Source organism: Entamoeba dispar, genomic scaffold (assembly GCF_000209125.1).
Source record: "Entamoeba dispar SAW760 scf_1105229462067 genomic scaffold, whole genome shotgun sequence".
NCBI classification, from domain to species: Eukaryota; Evosea; order Mastigamoebida; family Endamoebidae; genus Entamoeba; species Entamoeba dispar.
In genome coordinates this window covers 1-13,510 of record NW_001855007.1, presented here as the reverse complement: position 1 = coordinate 13,510, position 13,510 = coordinate 1, and the positions used below count along the sequence as shown (strand labels likewise).

The window sequence follows — 13,510 nt, the reverse complement described above, 5'->3', positions numbered from 1 at the left end:
ATTATTTTAGAGTTATTTTATTTGAAAATATCATTTATTTTTTATTTATTTTAAATTTCAATAATTTATTATTTATTATTATTTATTTCTTGTTTTTTTATTATATTACTTCTTTTCTTTATTTATTATATTCAACTTATTGTTATTTTATTAATATTATCATTCTGTTATTTGTTATGTTCTATTTTGTTTTATCTTTATTATTATATATTTTATTTATATTATTATTATACTATATGTTTTATTCAATTTATATTTTTTCATTTATTCTTTATTTTATTTATTATTCATTATTTATTATAATTTATTGTGTATGTTTATTATATTATATTAATATGATGAATGAATGGTAATAATAGTATTTATTTGAATTTAAAATAAAATAAATGATTTGAATATGAAATATTAAATAAATGAAAATAATGTTGATTATTGAATTGTTAATGAGAATAAATTATTGTTGAATGATTAAAATAAACAATAATTTGAATATATTATTATTGTTATTTTATTATTTATTATTTTATTATTATGTTTATTTATTTCTTATTCTTATTATTTATTAATTTTCTTATTAAATATTTATTGTATTATTATGAAAATTAATAGAATAAGTAAATGATGATATTGTGTTGTTTGTGTGTTGATAATAATTTTGATGATATAAAATCATAATTATTCATATTAAAATAATTGTGTGTTAATATAAAGAATGATAATTCTATATTAATATTAATATTGTGTTTCTTCTTCATAATGAATGAGATGATAAATAAATATCATATTATTTCAATGTTTATAAGAAATATAAAAAAGAAATAATTCATAAAAAGAAATAAATAATAAGAAATAGATAAATCATAAAAAGAAGAAGAAGAAATATTATTACAAAATAAATAATGATATGATAATTGAATGTAGTCATTCGTTATTTAATTTATATTTGATATTGTGTATTATATTATTGTTATGTCATTAATATTTGTGTTTGATTATTTCATATTTTATCATATTTAATTATTTATTTCATATTTCATTTATTATATTTATTATATTAAAATTATTTATATTCATTAAATAATATCAAATGAAATAAGAATGATTTGATAACATCAATCAAAATAAATTGAATAAAACATAAGAAATCATGAACATACAATGTTCGTTTCAATACAAATCATTCAATTTTGATTTTTCATTTGAATAAATAAATAAATGAAAATAATAGAATGATTTAAGAACAAGAAATGATAAAGTTGATAAGAAATAATAATATAAAATGAATTGTTATCAACTAAAATATAAAATAAACAATATTAACATAGTAGAAATAAGTAAATAAGATAATAAATGAGAAATGAATAAAAATAAGAGAATAAGAAAAGAGGAATGAGAATAAATAAGAGAGAAATTAAAGATAAATATAAAATAAATATAAAAATAAAAATAATAATAAAGAATATAATAAAAATAATAAATAAAATAATAATAAAATAATAATAAAAAATGGATAATAAAAATAAAGAAATTAAATATGAATTATTTATGATTATGTTTTCATCATGTTGAGAATTGATTATTTCAATTTATTCTTCATGTTTTATTTTTATTCATTTATTGTTTTTTTCAATCATTCTCAAATTAAATAATTCATCATTTAAGTTATTATCTGATTTTTATTTTGAAATAAATAAATATTAAAATTTATCATTATTTATATTATTATTTTATGTTTGAAATATCAATAACACTATAACTATGGTTTATCTCATTTATCATCAACATTGTTTAAATAATCTTTATTGATAACACATCATGTATTCAACTCAAAACTATCAATGATAAATATATTGTATCATAATAAATAATAATACTACTATCATAATAAATAAATAATCTTATATCATAATAAATAATAATAATAAATAATAATCATTATTGATAATACTTCCATAATAATTAGTCATAATAAAAATAAACAATTAGTGTTATGTGGTATGTTATCTCACCAAAGGGATATCATAACCAGAAGATAACTATGTGATTTGAAACATGGAAATATTAGTGATTTGTGTTGTGTATCTGAAATACCACATTTGAATCATAAAGAAGAATATAATAATAAAATAAGAAATAATCATTCTTATTTTTATTATATTTTATATTTGATTTTATATTGATTTTTATCTTTTCTTAACATCACTCGTTTCTTCTTTTTGTCAATTTTTCTATTCTAAACATCATCCATTTCTTCTTTTTATTCTTTGTTATTATTATTTTATATTAGATGATCTTTTTATCATTTTATATTTGTTTATATTGTTTGTTTATATTTTATTATTGTTATTTATTGTTGTTTATCTTATATCATTTATTTATTATATGTTGTATTGATATTTAACAATGTTAATATGAAATGAATAATAATGAATAAATATAAAATAAGAATAAAATGATATAAGAATATAACATAAATAATAAAATAAGAAATATATAATAGATATAAAGATAAAAGAAGAAGAATAAAATAAATAAATATAAAATAATATAAATAAAATAAAAAATAAATAAAAAGAATAAAATAAATATTTTATTATATTTTTATTTATCTTTTATTCTTATTTCTTTTTATTATTTATTAAATTAACACCCCATTGGGTGTGATTCTTTCAAATGAAATGAAATAAAACCAGAATGAAATATGCCCATTTTTATATTCACCATTTCATTCATTGGCAGATGAAAGAAATGGCTGTTCATATTCATTTATTGATTTTATTTTATATTCTTTTTTAGTTTTTATATTTCAAATAAACAATAATGAATAAAAATCATTTCATTTCAATTACAATAATTCGTTGTGGTGTGAAATTACGTTTTCCACAAAGTGCATTTGATATTCCTTTATATTCATATGAATATTGATAACAAAATGATATTGTTTTATTATTTTCTTTATGAACATGAATATCATATCCATCTCCAAATTTAAACAAACAATCATGTGATTGACTATTTAAACAAAATGTATATAGTGGTATATTAATATCAAATTTCATCATTCCTTCTATTCTCCCATTTGATTCTAATGAAAATAAAAATGATTTTGGATCATTTATATCTTTATTTACTTTATTAATTTTCTTATTAACATATCCTCCAAATTTATTTCCATCTTCATCTTCAATAATAATTATTATATGTTCTTTATTTATTATTCTTTCTCCAAAGACTGATGTATCTTCATTCCAATCATCAATTTCTGAATCAAATATTATGTCTCCTACTTCTCTTGATGTCCATTCTTCTATTTGTTTAACTTCTTCATTTGATGGTCTGAACTTCTTTTCAATTCTTTTACTTTCCCAATCTATTTTAATATCTTCTAATTCTCCTTTATATCGGTTTGCCCTTCCTTTATTTCCTTCAATTAATTTATCAATTCTTATTTGTTGTGCTTCCATTACTTTTGTAACGATGGTATCAACTTGTTCTGATAATATCTCTTTGTCATCGTATCTAATTTCATTAATTCTTTGATAGACATCCTTTAATTTATTTATCATCATCATTCCTTCTTTTATTTTATTTCTAATTATTTCATTTCTTCTAATTATTTCTTCTTTTCTATCATAAATTCCTTCGATTCTTTCAATTCTATCTTCTGGGCTTTCATTTTCATTATCAGTTATCTCTTCTCCAATTCTATTTTCCCAATATTCATTATATTCTCGTGCACTTTTCATAATTTCATCAATCTGATTCTTAACACCATTACTTATTTCTTGTAATTCACTAAACACTTCATTTCTTTCTTCTTTGTTCATGTTCATTCTTCTTTTATTCTTCTTTGTTATTTAGTTTGTTTCTTTTCTTTTTATTTTCTTATAAACATCATTCATTTATTTTTAAGATCCAATTATTAGTTCAACGATAATTATTAATAGATCATCTATTTTTATCAATTATTATAAATAGATTAAATTAAAATAGATTATTTATTATTTTATTATTATTAATAGTTCAAAAACAAAAAGAAGTAATAAAAAGAAGAAAGAAGATAGATGTAATAGATACAAAGATAATATGATATTCACCATTTGATAAACATCAGAAATATTGAGAAATGAAAATATATGAAAAACAGAAAAAGAAGAAAAGAAACAGATAAAAAAAATAACAAATAATAGATATATCCACAATTTGATTTTATGATTATTGAGAAGTGATTGTTTCAGTTTCTTCAATATGCTCTATTTCTACAATAGAATTCATTTCTGAGATATGAGAATTAGAAGGTTCATCTTCTAATGTGTTGCCCGTGTTGAATGTGTAGAACATTAAGTATTTCATGTTTTTAATAATGATTGTTCGTAGTATTTTGTTGAAGTTAATTTGTAATTTTAGTGTTTCCAATCTTATTACTGTTTCTTTATGTATTAATTTATTGTTAATAATACAGGTATTATTTCTACATAAATTAATTCTCTACTTTGTATTAACTTCTCTTGTAATTCTTTGTCTTGTACCCTAACAAGTAATACTACCGTCTTTGGAAATAAGTACACTTTTATTATGAATGACACTCAAATAACATAAATAATAAACACTGATATTCTTACAGTATTGATTAAGATGTTTTTTAACCAAATGCAAGGTCATAGCCAGAGTAGAACTAGAGGTTTAAAGCTTGGATATGTTTTAGGGTTCTGTGTGGTGTCTCTAACGTGCTACCTTCGAATCCTTCATTTATATTCAAATAAATAAAATAATAAAATAACAAGCAATTAAATAAGTATTAATAAAATTTGTATTTATTATTCTGGGTCAGGGGGAAACTAATCGAACATATGATTCTTCTTCAAGTAGCTCTACCCAGCATATGTTGTGTTGTAGAACAATGTTTCAAGACATCAACCATGTTTTTTATTACATCGTTTTTAACTTCTTTTATGATGTCAATTTCAATTTTAATTTCTTTATACTTATTTCTTTTCTTCAAATACACTCTATTGATATTGTGATCTTTAATAATATTCATATCAAATAATAGACTAGTTTTATTACTTTTATCTAATACATATATCTGGTATTTTATGACATTATCATTCACTTTTTGATATTATTTGTTTGTTCAATATCATAGTGATGTCATTATATTGGAACATTGTTTCATATGTTGATTTCTTGTATTGTTTATTTCATTTATATTTTCTTATTATCTAATATGATAATACTAATATTGTCATGTTTCTCATTTTGTGATTTTTTATAACCAACACAAGAATTGTTAATATCTTGTAATTACAAAGTGGATAGTATTTTAATCATTTTTTAATATTTTATCTTTTCTATACATATTGAATATTATTCTATCTTGTATTTTAGTTAATTTGAGAAATACATTCTTTTTTAATATTGATTGACTTCAGTGCATTGATTATACTAGTTTTATCTATAAATTTTGATTCAATTCATCTTCTAAAATATCCATTTATTTAATTTCAATTTATTGATGTGTTTGTTTATCATTATTTTATTTATTTATTATTATTTATTTTTATTTTCAATCATTTTTTTTATTATTTATTCTATTTCTTTGATTTTATGTTTTATTATTTTTATTTATATTCATTATTCATTTCTTTAAATATCATCTATCTAGTATATTATTTATTATTTCATTCTTGTACAATATTACAACATTCTACTAATTATTTCATTAACATATTCATCATTCATGTTTATTATTCATTATTTCATTTATATTGATATATAGATTATATTTAGAGTTATCAACACCAATATATTTTGTATTTATTATTTATTTTATTATCTCAATTTCCATTCTATCTAAGTTATTCAATTTTACTACTGATGCAAGTAAAAGAAATGAAATAAAGAATAAATTAAAAACATACAGACTTGTCGTAATTAACCTAAATTAATTATTTATGTTTAATTCAAAATCAAATGAATTCAGTGAGTTTATAAATCTACCTAATTAAATTTTTATTTAATTTCAGTATTAATAAACATGTGATTCTTCAATAATAAATACTACTTTAATTACTTATTGGATGCATTAAACCATTCTTCTAATGTTTAATTATTCAGTAAAACAAATTAATGAAAGTATTAGTCAAATTAATAATTGTTATTAAAGAAAAGTATATTGAAAGTGAAGATGAGAAGAATAATGGTTCTGGTATACTAAAACCAAAATAAACATAAACATGGTTTATAACTCAATTATCAGAAATAAATATGAAATTATTTGATTCAATAAATATGTAATTTATCAGTAATGAACTTTGAAAAGAAAATAATTAAAACATAAATATGATTTTAATATAGTTTTATTCATTTTCAGAACAAATACTATAGAAGATTAGTGTTGGTGAATTTGTAAAGAATTAAATAATAACTCGTGAAAAGTATTATTAATCTATGATATAAATAGCGATACAATATTCTTGCTTCTACAAATAATTTTCTTGTTTAATTGTTAATTAATGAAATATAATATTTATTATATTAACTATGTTTCTAAAACAACATGAAATAGTAGTGATTTGAATACATGGGATTTAAATTATAATAACATCAAATTGTTATTAATTCAGTTTTTTATGAATAAATATCGTTATTAAAAAATAAAAAGAATATAAAGATATTAAGTTAAATTGAATTGAACAATTAACCAAGAAGATAAATAAAATAAGCAGGTTGATTGACCTGTTTTCACTGTATTGATTAAAAAGATAAAACAAACTACCAGATAAATATCCATTAATAACAATAAAAGAGAATGAAAATGATATGTAAATACTTCTTTTTAATCTTTTTTAAATTCTCTTGAACTCATAAGAGTTAAATTTAATATAAAAACAATGTTAATTCCCACAAATAAAATATTATAATGATCTTCTATATATTTTAAAATGTACTGTACTGAAAACTCTATCCTAGAACAAATAAACAGCCAAAATAATTATATAAGACTTCTTCTATTTTACTGTTTTAAACAAAAAATCAAATAAACAACTTTATCATCAAAACAACACTCTTTTTTTAAAAAAGTATAAAAGAGAATAAGAAAACTCCAAACAATACGAGAGCATGTCTTTGAAAATAATAATAATTAAATGAATAATACTAAAAAAGATGTTTGGTATAACCTTTTTCATTACAACTACGTTAACAACAATTTTTACTTATTACTAAAACAACTAAAAAAATAAATATTTAATCAACAATTGATACAAACTTTAGATAGAACTTACTCTGCTGAGTGAATTGTCATTAATAATTAAATTTATTTTATCACTACCATATTCATCTCTCTGAAAATCATCTACTTTCATCACAACCTTTAAAACAAATAGTATATTTTAATGTTACTTGTTATTTTCATACACATTAATACTTTTTAGTTGAGAATACTTTTAAAAGTGTTGTTTAACTCATTATACATAAATTCATTTGTATTACACAAAACTTTACTGGAATTAAAAGAAATTTTATACTTAAAAACACCGTCTTTTCTTTTCTCTTTTCTTCACATACAAATCACCTGTCTTTTGATAGTACTACTCTTCTTTCTATCTCTTCTTTATTTATCGTGGTAAAGAGTGTTTTGATTTATAGTTATTGATGTTAATAACAATTAATCAAAGAAGAAGAATTTTATGATTTAATTTTGGAAATAAAAAAAATTAAAGAAAAACCTAAAGAACTAATAAAACATAGAATAAAGAATGAGTTCTGATAATGAAGCTGATAATGATAGTTATAGTATGTCAGAGGACTCAAACAATGAGGACCTTGTAATAGATTATTACGACGATTTGGGAGTAGATAATTATATTGAAGAAAAAGAAATTAAAGGAGATGATAGAACAACAACAAGATTTATGACAAAATATGAAAAGGCAAGAGTTCTTGGAACTCGTGCCCTTCAAATTTCAATGAATGCTCCAGTTTTTGTTCCATTAAATGGAATGACAGATGCTCTTGAGATTGCTATGGCTGAATTAAAAGCAGGTAAAATCCCATTTATTATCAGACGTCGTTTACCAAATGGATCATTCGAAGATTGGAAAGTTTCAGAACTTATTGTTGAATAAAAAAAGATAAACAATGTTATAAATCCTTATAATGGATTAACAGTGATTGAGTACTTTTTGAATTTATATTGTCTTTTCTATTTGAAAGTGATTTCTTTTTGTTTTGTTTTTAGAAAATAATTTTTATAATAAATAATAGTTTAATTTGATTTATATTTTTTTTTTGTTGTAAAGAGATCTAGTAATTTTAAGATATTGAATAGAAGAATGGATGGAAATTGTACCTTATTGTTAAACAACCCTTATCGAGATTTTCGGGTTGAGGATGTTAGTAAATCACTTTCACAACCAGATGCTAAATCAAAAATTACAGCACTAACAAAAGTTTGTTTGATTAATTAAACTAAATAAAAAAAAAGAAATATTTATGTTTAGATTATTACAGCTGAATTAAATGGGGATCATCATCCAGAATTACTAATGGAGGTAATTCGAAATGCAATGCCATGTACTGAACATCAAATTAAACGATTGGTATTAATTTATTTAGAATCTATTGATAAAATGGATAAAGGAGAATTAAGACCAGAACTTATTTTAGCTATTAATGGTTTATTACAAGATTTAAATCATCCAAATGAATATATTCGAGGAATTACTTTAAAATTCCTTTGTCATGTATCAGAAAGAGAAATTATTCAGCCACTTGTTAATGCTATTTTAGAAAATATGACACATAAACATATTTATGTAAGAAAAGCTACTGCTAATACTATTGGTCATATTTATCAAATTGATCCTTCATTAGTTGAACACGCAGGGGATATTTTGAGAAAAGCATTAAAAGAAGAAAAAGATTCAATGACTCGTGTTGTTATATTTTCAGTTATTACACGTTATTTACCAGAACATGCTATTAAATTTTTAATTTCTATTTCACAACAAATTACTACATTTTCTGAACCATTTATAATGGTTGTTCTTAAATTTATTCGTTTAATTTATAAATCAACACCTCAATTTAAAAGTAAATATATTGAGATTTTAGGATGTCTTATTTCATCAAATTCATTAATGGTTAAATTAGAAGTTGCATCAATATTTCCTTTGATTACAGGTAATGCTCATGTTGTTACTCAAAGTATACAAACACTAGTTGATGTTGTTTGTTCTTCATCTGATGTTAATGTAAAAATAACAAGTATTCAAAGAATTAAAATGATTTGTTCAAGATATCCAAAAGTTATCAAAGGAAGTTGTATTTCATCATTATTAAGAATGCTTTCAATTCCTTCTATAAGAAAAGATGTTCTTCAACTTGTAATGTCATCACTAGCACCACGAAATGCTGGTGAAATAGTCACCGCTCTTAGAAAAGAAATAGGAAAAGATGATAATGAATTTGTTGTTGAAGTATTAATTGCACTTCGTAAATGTAAGGAAATTAATGAAGGAGTTGAAATTGATGATGTTATGTTTGAAGCATTAACTACACCAGAATTAGCTAAAGAAGCTATTGAATATATTGAATATCGTCTTCAAGGAGAACAAAGAGAAAATACAGTTGAAAGACTTATCGATTTCATTGAAGAGGTTAGTGATAATAAAACATTAAGAAATGTTATTTGGATGATATGTGAGTATTGTAATCATTATGATGAAGTTATCAATATGTTCAAGAGATTGATTGTTGAATTACCAAACAAAGAAGAAACATTTATAGAAAAAGACATTGAAGAGAAAGAAATAGAAGAAGAAAAGAAAGATAATGGAATTATTGAAAGTAAGACTGTTGTATTACCTGATGGTACATATGGAAGTGTTATAGAAACATATGACAAACAAACTGAAAAGAATAAATTCTTCCAAAAAGTTGGATTAAGAACAATGATTGAACAAATGGATTCATTAGTTATTTCCAGTTTGGCTATTGGTATTGCTAAGATTTGTAGTAAAGTTATAGGCAAAGAGGGAAATTGTATTAGAGCAAAAGGAATTCAAATATTACTTGAGATCATTAAAATAGAAAAAAAGAATGAAAGTCACAATAAAATGAATCAAGATTGTAAAGAAATTATTCAAAATGTTATTTTCATTATTAGTGGAAAGAAAACAGAATATGACGAACAAATGAAACAAATCGAAGAAATGGAAAAAGGTATTCGAAAAGAAATTGAAGAAGGAGCTAAAAGAAAAGAACATAAAGACATTCATCAATTTGATGAAAAAATTCATTATGAAATTTTCAATACTACTGATGAAGAAGAAAATGAAGAAAAAGAAAGTAGAATTGAACAAATTAAAGGAGAAAGAAAATTAGAGCGTTTAAATAATATTGTTCAATTAACAGGATATTCTGATCCATTTTATATTGAGGCTATTGTTACTGTTACTCATTTTGATATTACATTAGATTGTCTTATTATGAATCAAACACCAAGTACATTACAAAATATTACTATTGAACTCATTCCACATGGAGGAATGACTGTAAAAACTAAACCATCACCAGTCACTCTTGGTCCTGGTGATTTTGTCCGTGTTAGTTTAGGAGTTAAAGTTGATGCTACTACTGTTGGAGTGATTAGTGGTTATGTTAATTATGATATTGCTGATAAGGGTGTTACATATAATGCATTGGATGCTAATTTAATATTAAATGAATTAAGAATTGAATACTTGGATCAAATGAGACCATGTGATGTAGATATTGAGGTATATCAAAAGAAATGGATGGAATATGAATGGGAAAATAAAATTCCTGTTGATACTGAATGTACTGATTTAAAAGAATATGCAGATTTATTATGTTCTATTGCCAAATTACAATGCATCACACCAGCAGTAATGTTTTGTGATAGTATTGGATTTTTATCTGCCAACTTCTACTCTAAGAACTTGTTTGATGAAGATGCATTAATAAACTTATCTGCAGAAAAAATAGGAAATAAAATCAGTGGATGGGTTAGAATCAGAAGTAAAACCCAGTCATTAGCAATCAATTTAGGAGATCGTATTGTTGCTAACCAAAAAAGAGTAAATCCAAAATAAATTGAAATTTTTATTCTTTACTCAACAAAATCAAATCTTGTTATTATTTTGTTTTAATTTATTTCCTGAATTATAACAATGTTTCACTCTTTCTTCTCTCTTGGAACATTTATAATCTTCTTTCTGTATAGAGTCATTCTCTTATTATTTATTTTCTTCTTTGATTGCATTCTTTTATCATTTCACTCCTTTCATTTATTTTAGATATCATCACTTAATCGTTATTGTGTCATTTTGTAATTTGACTATTTGTCGTGTTCTTCTCATTAAAAATTAATCAAATACTACTAACCTATCCAATTGATTCCATTTATCTATATTTTACTTCAAACTAACATTATGAATAAAGGAAATGACTTATTAAAGAAGTGAGAACTCTTTGAATTATTTTATAACAAACTTTGTTTTGAAAATCAATAAGTAGTGTTTATAAAAGATGATCAGAAAAGATGAATGGCTAAAAGAATAATTACATCCTCCCATACTTGAAAGAAATAATTTTGACTGTATTCGTTGTGTTTATTAATCAGACTCATTTGATTTTGCAACAGATTTAAACATAAGATATAAAAGAAGATAAAAAGAGAATAAGGTAAGAAATAATGAAATAACAACAATTTATCAATAAACATAATTCAAATAGCAGATTCTATTTATATCACATGAAATGTTATTTGAGTTAAAAAAACAAAAAAAAGAAATTCCAAAAATAAACTTAAAAAAGCAAAGAATGGAAAACACAACTTTTGATAGTTCTGATCCTTTTGATTATCCAATTGAAAAATTACCAGACACAATAGGAAAGTATCAACGAGGATTATTGCTTGGACAGACATATGCAGGATTTATATATTCAGCAATGGAAAATGAAAGTAAGAAAATAGTAAGTTTAATACAAGTGTACCCACCATTTGTGACAATGAAATGGGAAGTTTGTTAATTTGATTAGTGCCAAATAATAAAAAAAAAGAATAATTTTTTTTTAAAAAAGAAAAGAAAGAAATAACAATAAAGGAAGTGATTGAATATCAAAAGAAATTAAATCAAGGGAATATCTTAAATATTGAAGAAGTGATTAGGGAAGATGGTCAATGTATATTAGTTGTTGAATATTGTGGATTAGGACAAGTTAGTGATTATATTTATTCAACAACAAGATTTAATGAAGAAACAGTTCAGATAGTAGTGATTCAAATTGTAAATCTTCTTCAATACCTTTCATTAAATGGGATTAGTTATGGACATTTACGAAGTGGAAATATTTTTATTAATTTAGAAGGAAAAGTGAAATGTTTTGGGATATTTCCTAAAGGATTTGAAAAAGCAGCTGGACCTTCATTTGGTTTGTTAGAATAAAGAAAATCAAAAAGAAAAAGATTAATAGAAATAGCACCACCAGAAATATTTAGTGGGAATAGTGAAATTAAAGAAAGTTGGGATGTATGGGGATTAGGAGTTATTATTATTGAAATGATGAATGGAACCGCACCATTTGCAGAGATGGCAGAATTATTAAAAGTATTTCAAGAAGGGAATGCAAAAATACCATTACCAAAGAAATCAAGTGAAAGATTAAAAAATTTACTTGGAAAATGTCTTAAAAAAGAAGCAAAGAAAAGATGTAAAATTAGTGAGATATTTGTAGATGAATGGATTAAAGATAATCTTTGTGTTTGTTTTTAATAAATTAAGAGATAATAAAAGAAATAATAACATAAATAGGAAAGTGAAGTTCTTGATAAAACAATATTAGTAGAGTTTTTAGAAGAACAAGTACCATATGAAAATTATAATATAAAAAGTGAAAAAATAAAAAAGTTTATTGAAGAATGTCCAACATTAAAAGCAATAAATGAAGAAACATATCAAGAAATTAGTGAATTAACTAATTTAAAAACAACAAAAACATTACTTAGTAAAGTTAAAAGTGAAATAGAAGAAAATAAAGATATAATAGAAGAAACAAAAGAAAATTGTTTAAATTTTATAAAAGAAATGGAAAAAGAAATAGAAAGAACAGAAACAGAATATAAAACAGTTGCTAAAGTAAAAGATGAAGTATATAGAGAAAGTGTTATGAGTTTAGCAAAAAAAGGAAATGGAATAAATCATCCAGAAAGTGAAGAATTACAAAATAAAATTAAAGAACAAATGATAACAAATCAAAAACTTGAAAATCAATTATTAAAAATTCAAGACACATTTTGTAAATCAAAAGGAGGAATAGAAAGTCTTGCAATTACATTATATGGAAAATTAACAAGTCAAACAATTAATGGACAAAAAAGTGGAAATTTATTATGTTCATTAGATAAAAAAGAAAAAACAAAAAATTTTAAAACAGTTTATGTTATTTTAAAAGATAATTTTTTCTTCTTATATAAATCATC

At 22.1% G+C, this 13,510-nt stretch overlaps 3 protein-coding genes across 3 annotated transcripts, besides 28 other annotated features; all 3 read left to right on the top strand.

The window, feature by feature from the left end:
• Window positions 1-30: 30 nt before the first annotated feature.
• Window positions 31-160: a microsatellite.
• A 10-nt stretch (window positions 161-170) lies between these two features.
• Window positions 171-282: a microsatellite.
• Window positions 283-289: 7 nt separating this feature from the next.
• Window positions 290-424: a sequence feature (AT_rich).
• Window positions 425-492: 68 nt separating this feature from the next.
• Window positions 493-577: a microsatellite.
• Window positions 578-646: 69 nt separating this feature from the next.
• Window positions 647-740: a sequence feature (AT_rich).
• Window positions 741-768: 28 nt separating this feature from the next.
• Window positions 769-846: a sequence feature (AT_rich).
• A 145-nt stretch (window positions 847-991) lies between these two features.
• Window positions 992-1,071: a microsatellite.
• Window positions 1,072-1,209: 138 nt separating this feature from the next.
• Window positions 1,210-1,384: a microsatellite.
• A 13-nt stretch (window positions 1,385-1,397) lies between these two features.
• Window positions 1,398-1,506: a microsatellite.
• Window positions 1,507-1,521: 15 nt separating this feature from the next.
• Window positions 1,522-2,103: a repeat region.
• Window positions 2,104-3,765: a repeat region.
• A 37-nt stretch (window positions 3,766-3,802) lies between these two features.
• Window positions 3,803-3,887: a microsatellite.
• Window positions 3,888-3,953: 66 nt separating this feature from the next.
• Window positions 3,954-4,021: a sequence feature (AT_rich).
• Window positions 4,022-4,172: 151 nt separating this feature from the next.
• Window positions 4,173-4,525: a repeat region.
• Window positions 4,523-4,743: a repeat region.
• Window positions 4,744-4,747: 4 nt separating this feature from the next.
• Window positions 4,748-4,778: a sequence feature (AT_rich).
• Window positions 4,779-4,976: a repeat region.
• Window positions 4,969-5,881: a repeat region.
• Window positions 5,882-6,001: 120 nt separating this feature from the next.
• Window positions 6,002-6,023: a sequence feature (AT_rich).
• Window positions 6,024-6,322: 299 nt separating this feature from the next.
• Window positions 6,323-6,364: a sequence feature (AT_rich).
• Window positions 6,365-6,500: 136 nt separating this feature from the next.
• Window positions 6,501-6,541: a sequence feature (AT_rich).
• A 47-nt stretch (window positions 6,542-6,588) lies between these two features.
• Window positions 6,589-6,688: a sequence feature (AT_rich).
• Window positions 6,689-7,131: 443 nt separating this feature from the next.
• Window positions 7,132-7,166: a sequence feature (AT_rich).
• A 138-nt stretch (window positions 7,167-7,304) lies between these two features.
• Window positions 7,305-7,327: a sequence feature (AT_rich).
• Window positions 7,328-7,760: 433 nt separating this feature from the next.
• Window positions 7,761-8,129, top strand: EDI_320930 (DNA-directed RNA polymerases I, II, and III subunit RPABC2, putative; the record flags this gene model as incomplete). Its single annotated transcript, XM_001739202.1, has 1 exon — window positions 7,761-8,129. The coding sequence occupies one exon, from the start codon at window positions 7,761-7,763 to the stop codon at window positions 8,127-8,129; it is 369 nt and encodes a 122-aa protein (XP_001739254.1).
• A 113-nt stretch (window positions 8,130-8,242) lies between these two features.
• Window positions 8,243-8,294: a sequence feature (AT_rich).
• A 42-nt stretch (window positions 8,295-8,336) lies between these two features.
• EDI_320920 (coatomer beta subunit, putative) lies at window positions 8,337-11,120 on the top strand (the record flags this gene model as incomplete). Its single annotated transcript, XM_001739201.1, has 2 exons — window positions 8,337-8,453; window positions 8,505-11,120. 2 exons carry the CDS (start codon window positions 8,337-8,339, stop codon window positions 11,118-11,120), a joined length of 2,733 nt encoding a protein of 910 aa, XP_001739253.1.
• Window positions 8,463-8,498: a sequence feature (AT_rich).
• A 667-nt stretch (window positions 11,121-11,787) lies between the features above and the next one.
• EDI_320910 (serine/threonine protein kinase ark1, putative) lies at window positions 11,788-13,510 on the top strand (the record flags this gene model as incomplete). The annotated part of the gene is made up of 4 exons (XM_001739200.1): window positions 11,788-12,051; window positions 12,135-12,462; window positions 12,511-12,791; window positions 12,843-13,510. Coding segments are annotated over 4 exons (1,541 nt in total), but the record flags the coding sequence as incomplete, so codon positions are not given.
• Window positions 12,074-12,110: a sequence feature (AT_rich).
• Window positions 13,045-13,153: a microsatellite.